Below are 6988 nucleotides of genomic sequence, written 5' to 3' on the forward strand. Positions count from 1 at the left end.
AGCTCGGGAGTCTGTGCAGTGGCATTTTGAGCGGAAACCTGGCCTGAGCGCCGATGAAATGCTGGACTTGGAGGAAAAGTGTTATCCTTAGAGAACACAAAAGGACACAACTGAAGGAGCAAGCCCACCGAAACTGGTTTTGATCATTTTCCTTTGTTCAGAGATACCAGCTGCAAAGCACTGCCTCCAGAGTAATTCACTGCCTGTGGCAAACCCGTAACTTGTCTGAGTGCTTCCAAATAACAAATGACTAGCTCAACTTTCCCCAAGAAAAGAAAATTCACTAGAATGTTTCCATTGCACGCAGCTGGCGTTAACATCAGCAGATTCATTTTGTGTTTTCATGTCAGTCTTTACAAAGAAGCACTTCGTAGTGCGAAGACGGACCGTGTGTTGTAAAAATGATGAGCCAGAAGTAAGGATATCTACCCATGACCTAAGCCCAGATAATGAAGTCTCAGCCTCATTAGTAAAAGATTAACAGAGGTTATTGGTTGTCATAGTAAAATGAGAGGCTGCACTGAACGTAACTTCATTTACGGACGTTCAGAAAATTGACATCACGGCTGCGAGAACATATAAATAACCCCCGCAGTGCGCTTCTGATAGACTGCAGCCACGACCCCGAGGCGAGCGTTCGACAGGCTCCGCTCCGCCAGAGGCACAGCAGAAGTGGACTGTGTGAAGTACAGCGGGAAGCTCCTTCTCATAAATCAGCGCTGAGAACGTCCGAGAGATTTTTCCTCTGCCTTTGGTTGTGTTTGCCACGTCTTTAAGCAAGGATGTGCACGGGCGGCTGTGCCAAGTGCCTGGGAACCACGCTCATCCCCCTGGCTGTGCTCTGCACCCTCGCCAACATCTTGTTGTTTTTCCCTGGAGGAAAAGTGGTTGAAAACAATCTACACATTACAGATGAGGTTTGGTACTTCGGCGGGATCCTGGGGTCTGGCGTGTTGGTGAGTATATAAACTCAGACGTTGCCACCTTCCCCCCACCCACACCGCGGCTCTGCGCTGCTGAATTTCCTCAGTGCCCCAAATGCAGGCTCCGACGCTGCAAATTTTTCTTGGATAAACAAATAAGTTACAAATCGTCCAACAGTTTTGCAATAAGTAACTTAATGTAGCGATAAGAGAAAAAAAAAGACGCAGAGCTGTTATATTTAAAATCAAATATAACTTGAACGAATCCCAATTCAAACCGTATTTCTGTTATTGCCAGATGATCTTTCCTGCCTTGGTATTTTTGGGCCTTAAGAATAACGATTGCTGTGGATGCTGTGGTAACGAGAGCTGTGGAAAGAGGTTTGCGGTAAGTGAGAGGAAAGACGGCAAAAATGTAAAAGCTAAATCGTTACCGATACGGTCTACGTACCTTCTGCTCCAGTCACTGGGATGAGACAGAGTCCTGAGTGTGGGGCACAAAGCCCCCCCTCTGTCCGCCTGCTGGGAGGCGGAGGTAGCAGGCTGTAAAGGCTGCGTTACGCCTTTGAGGTCGTGCCGCAGGTACCACAGCTGTGCCGCCCTGCTGCACCTTGCTGGCACAAGACACTTACACTTGCTTTCACAATTAAAGCTAATTTCTGAAAGACCTGCACTTCGTTCTGCAGAGCGTAACGGTTCTCCGTAGCCATTTTTTGTTGGCAGTTTTTAAGATTGTTCCGACAGGTGGGCACTGCGTTCCCAACTCACCGCAGACCCACACAACGCTTCACGGGAAATTTCGGGTCGGAGGAGACCTCGGGAGGTCACCGAATCCAACCTCCTACTTAAAGCCGGGTCGACCAGGCCCCACTTTGAGTTCACAGCTTCCTCTCGTGCCAGAAGTGAAAAGTCTCCAATGGGTACCTTCAGACCCTAGTAAATATTTCAGGCATTTTAGTTTAAAAATGAGACTAGAGAAATAATAGATATATTTCTACCAGAAAGGTCTGTCGTTTTGAAATAAATTGTTTGGCTCAAGCAGATCATTACACTTTTTTATAAAGGAACAGATTTTCAATGGAGAAAAAAAGGAAGAAACATATAGGACAGAACCACGACTGTGAGGTTAACAAGGAGCCTTCCCTAAATCCCCGGTCTTTGATGCCATCTTCGTGCAATTCCAACAAAGGAGGTGGAACTTTGGGGGGGGCAGGGGGGGAACAGAGCCACATATTTCTCTTCACCACTCTGTATTATCAATTTTCTGATAGCAGTGAAAATAGCTTAGTTTAGCTTTGAAGACCACATATAACTCAGCAACTACCAAACTCCCACCGTTCTGCCCCGCAAGGCAGCGGAGCTGGGGCACGGCTCTGCCCGGGGGTGACCCACCAGGGGTGACCCACCAGCAGTGACCCATGGGGGTGACTCACTGGGGGGACCCATCAGCGTATACGAACAGTCCAAGTGCTGAGTACACCGTACTAAGAGAGTCCCGGTGGCCTCACCACAGCGTGACTGAGAAGTGAATTTATTCTTGTATGTTAGCACGAACCACCTTTATTATGATGCCTACTACACAAACGTAATGTTTACGTTAGCCCCATCAGATATATCAACATAAAAACGCAGGTCAACACTCAAGGCAGGAGTCTCGGGATGAGGTCTGAATGAAAGCTCACAGACCTTAAAGTACATTCCTTTTCTTCCTCCACCTATATCACTTTGACCCAGTAACTACCTCTACCTACAAACTATTATGAATACAAGTGCTTCAGACGTCAAGCAGGGGCACTGGTTTTTGTGTGATTTACTTACATATTAGAATATGTGAAAACGGTGCAATGCTAAAAAATAGAGGCATCCTTTCCAAGCCTTTGCGATCGCACTGTTAGAGCTAACGGTGACAAGCACCCGTGAGGAGGCGAAGTATACTAATGCGAAATCTGAAGGGGAGACTCAGGAAGAAAAAATATAATTACTTGGTCCAAAGATGACCAAGATGCCAAAGCTAACTTGTAAAGGTACTGTAGACTTTTTTTTAATGCCTCGCGTGGTCCCAGACTTCAGTCTTGCTCACAGTCTCTTGAGACGGACATCGACCCAGTGAAGCACAGGCGCTCAAACAGTACCAGTCTCATGGACAAACACTGTCCGAAGGGCAGGAGTGCCACCTACCGTGTCAGCACCCGCCCTTTCGTCCTCGGGCAAATGCTGCTGATTCTTTTAGAGCTCCTCAATACCAGCGCACGTGTGCCGTATACTTTTATTATATAATTGCAAGCTGATATATTTTAGCTGTTCAATACTTTTATTATATAATTGCAAGCTGGTATATTTTAGCTGTTCAATACTTTTATTATATAATTGCAAGCTGGTATATTTTAGCTGTTCAGGAGTTGACTATTTTGACCGTGAAGAGCTGAATTTAGGGAATGTACGTTCACGCGGATAGGATACATTTCATTGTTTGAATGAGAACAGAAATAACATTATCTTTCTCTTCATCAGATGTTTTCTTCTATAATATTTGCTGCAGTTGGATTTCTGGGAGCTGGATACTGCTTTGTATTGTCAGCAGTAGCCCTAAACAAAGGCCCCAAATGCCACACTGGAACAGAGTGGACCTATCCTTTCCAGGACGGGTAAGACAAGACAATCAGGAGAAAAAAGTTATACATGTTTAAAGTTTGTGATGTGATTTAACTTCCAAATCCATTGTCTAAAAGTGGGAATTATACTGTTTGTCTAAAACGCAGAAGCTCTTAGGAGAACCAGCAACGCGCAGCAATACTAAATGAGGTTCAAGAGCAGAGGTGTAAAGACGAGCAAGTACAGTCAAAACTACCGAGTTTCAAAGGAGCCGATAGAGAGAAACGCACGGCCTTCCAGGTCGTGATAAGCAGCGTGCGGGGATAATTCCGCCCAGATGAACAGCAGTGACATATCGAAATTTGATGGTATTCAAATAATGAGTATCTATGTGTCATTTTATCTGGGTTGCGGAGTTTGTAAGTCGCCTGTTCCCCACACTCCGCAGCTCCAACACGTTGCGGTGGTGCGTACTCGCCCTTTCAGAGAGGTGGGGGGAAGGACAGAGCCGCAGCGACGCGGTCGCTCGGGGCCGGAGCCGGCAAAGCGCTGCCGGAACGCGGCTGCGACGCATTCCCCGGGAGAGCGGACAGACCGACGGGGGTGCAGCAAACCCCTCGTCCCCTGGGGAACTTTATCGCACTCTCCCTCAGCCAGCGTCACCGAGAGGCGCCTCTCGCGTAACACACCGCAAAACTGCAGTTAAAAAGAAAAAAAGAGATAGAACGTTGTGTGCTACACATTATTTGCTTGTTTTGTTAGGAAAACTGAGTTTATTCATCTTTTATCACATTGTTCTCATAATTCACTTGTTTGGGCTTTATTACAATGTAATGCAGTAAATTAGGACAAATATTCAGGTGTAGACACCAACACCCGTGCGTGTGTCCCCCGCGAGCCAACGGCACCATCTTCATCACTGTTTTGTTCCCCCCCCCAGGAATTACCTCTCTAACCACACACTGTGGAACCTGTGCCAGTCACCCGAAAACATCGTCCCGTGGAACCTGACCCTCTTCTCCTTGCTGCTCGTCATGAGCGGGATCCAGGCAGTGCTCTGCAGCATCCAGGTGGTGAACGGCCTCTTCGGAACCATCTGCGGGGACTGCAGGTGCTGCGGATGCTGCGGGGTGAGCAACCGACAGTGTTCTGTCATTATTTCGTGTACTGATGAGAGTTATGTATACACCCGAGTAGCCGACAGTCTGAAAAACTAAAGTAGCCTTCATCCAGCGCCACCACTGTGCTGTCCAAAGCACCGCTGAAGCCCTGCAGTGTTGCCAGGGGCTGGAAACACAATCTCAGCCCATATTTATGGTCTTTACCTGACAGCTTCCCATGGCCACCGGGAAATAATAAAAACCTTTGAAAGGCCCAGGAATAGTAGCCACTAAATTACCTCCATGTTTTTATTCTTCCAGGGAGATGGAACTGTCTAAAGAATATGAATATTCCCTTATTTTGGGAGGCTCCCTTTGGCAACCGCTCCATAAAGTAGCGGTCGGACGCATCGGCTCTGGCTAAGACGACGAGAATGAAGGGCACTTCCCCCCACTAACGCTATGAAGCCCTGACTCCCTTTCCAGCCTTCCTGAAACCCCGCGTCGTGGAATAAAATAAGTGAAATTCAACCCTCACATTCACATTTATTTTTGTAAAACAGCTTCCATTTAAAAAGAGGGTATTCTCGGGCAAAATATTTTCTCTCCCGAGTCAACTGTCCAACCGGGATCACCAAATGCTGCCGGTACAAACTCAGGTGTAACGTAGTTGTGACTATTTTCTTTTGAGGTTAGCCAGACAGAAATATGACAAGTCTAACTTTTTTTGAGTACATGTTTACATTACGTGGAAAAGCGAGGACTTCTCTCTTCCAGACCGGCTACGATTAAAATGCTCTCTAGAGAGAGTCTCTGTTACAAGAGAGATCGGTGGCGCTCACGGTGGGGGTCTCTCTTCTTGACGGTGCCTGAAGACGGGTGCATTCAGCAGCACGGCTGTGCAGGTAAGCGGTGGGTCAAAGTAATGGGCAAAAGCACAGAGTGCTGTGGATCCCTCGTCTGAGGCGTTATGAGTCATCCTGGACGCCACGACACCCTGCTTTGCACCACGAATGCCGGGAGAAAGGCCCATTCACAGCCGTTTCTCGGCACGACGGGGATCTGGCTTCTTCCCTCATCCATAATCAGTTTTCCTCCAGTCGCTCTCACCAGAAGGAACGTAACTGCACAGCACGGCTGTAGAAGATGAAACCTACCACAGAAAGTAGAAGAATATGGGACGCTTGTAGAGACTTTCCCAGCTACACTCCTCTGTAGCCCAGGGACCTCCTCAGACAAAGGTTCCATCTCTGCATTTAACTCTTCTTGAGGGATTCCTTCTCCGCGAAGATGTTCAGTTGTTTCTTGGATCGTGATGCGCCCTCCACAGCCTCACTTGGTGTTGTGGGTAGAACCTCCTCTGACCTGACCCTGCCACCCGCTCCTTTCGCTCGATGCCCCCTGGTTCTCGCCTGCAAGAAAGAGTACACGGCCAGTCCTGCCCCCTCTTCCCCGTGATACCCAATTTCATCGGTTCTCTCGTATCTCCTCTCACTTGTCTCTTTCTTTAGCCTGAAGAGCATTAGTGTATTCAGCCATTCCTCATATGGAAGTTGTTCCACCCTTATTTGAAGGTTTTTCAACTTAACACACTCCATAACACACTTAACGCAGGGCCATGACGCACTCTGAGGCGGGAGGGACAGAGCAGCAGTGCTCCAGGTGCCGCACACTGCCCCAACCGTTGCTTCGAACGGCAAAGTTCACTGTCTGCAAAGACAAGGATGAACCTCAACCCGACCCGTCACTGCCGTGAACCCCACAGGTCTGGTCTTGTCATCTTCAAACACGGGCTCCAAGCAAGCGGTAAACAAAGCCTCATTTCTAGAAAATCAAGTAAATTTCCCCATCTCTGATACAATATAAAATTGGTACTCATGGAAAGGAGAGGGACATACCCTATTTAAATCCAGCTATTTGATGAGAAAACTCAATTTTCTCCCACTTTCTCTCTCAGTTTTCTATTTACGTGTTGAAACGTGTCCCATACCTGTAATCTGTGTCTTGACTCTCTCTTGTACAGAAACTGCGCAGCCTGTGTAATTTAACGACGCAGAAATACTCACACTAAGGAACCAAATCTATTTCTACTTGTGAAGTAAAAGGGCTTTCAACCCCCTGTTCGTGGCACTAACGAACCAGCTGTGATGTCTTGTCTAACAAAGGTGACGCAGTGACTTAGAGTCACAGACAAACAGCTCTGGGAGGCACCGCGGGAGCCACCGCTGCACGCAAAGGTAGTGCAGACAACAATAATTTGGAAGACATCTGCGTAACCTGTTCTTAAAAATCTCTAAGTTCAGAGATCCAACATCTTTTTAGCATTTTATAACAGGGCTAACTGTTCTCAAAGTTAGGAAGACTGTCTTACTA

The 6988-nt window shown here is 47.4% G+C and overlaps 1 protein-coding gene across 2 annotated transcripts; it reads left to right on the forward strand.

The window, feature by feature from the left end:
* Nucleotides 1-782: 782 nt before the first annotated feature.
* TM4SF4 (transmembrane 4 L six family member 4) lies at nucleotides 783-4954 on the forward strand (the record flags this gene model as incomplete). 2 transcript variants are annotated; one of them, XM_082487243.1, is made up of 5 exons in its annotated part: nucleotides 783-956; nucleotides 1222-1311; nucleotides 3435-3568; nucleotides 4456-4645; nucleotides 4937-4954. In XM_082487243.1, 5 exons carry the CDS (start codon nucleotides 783-785, stop codon nucleotides 4952-4954), a joined length of 606 nt encoding a protein of 201 aa, XP_082343369.1. The 2 variants fall into 2 exon arrangements, with proteins under 2 accessions (XP_082343369.1, XP_082343368.1); XM_082487242.1 differs by lacking the exon at nucleotides 4937-4954 and having other exon boundaries at nucleotides 4456-4805.
* Nucleotides 4955-6988: the final 2034 nt, after the last annotated feature.

The sequence above is a fragment of the Vanellus vanellus genome (assembly GCF_965231255.1).
Source record: "Vanellus vanellus genome assembly, chromosome: 8".
Classification (NCBI taxonomy): Eukaryota; Metazoa; Chordata; class Aves; order Charadriiformes; family Charadriidae; genus Vanellus; species Vanellus vanellus.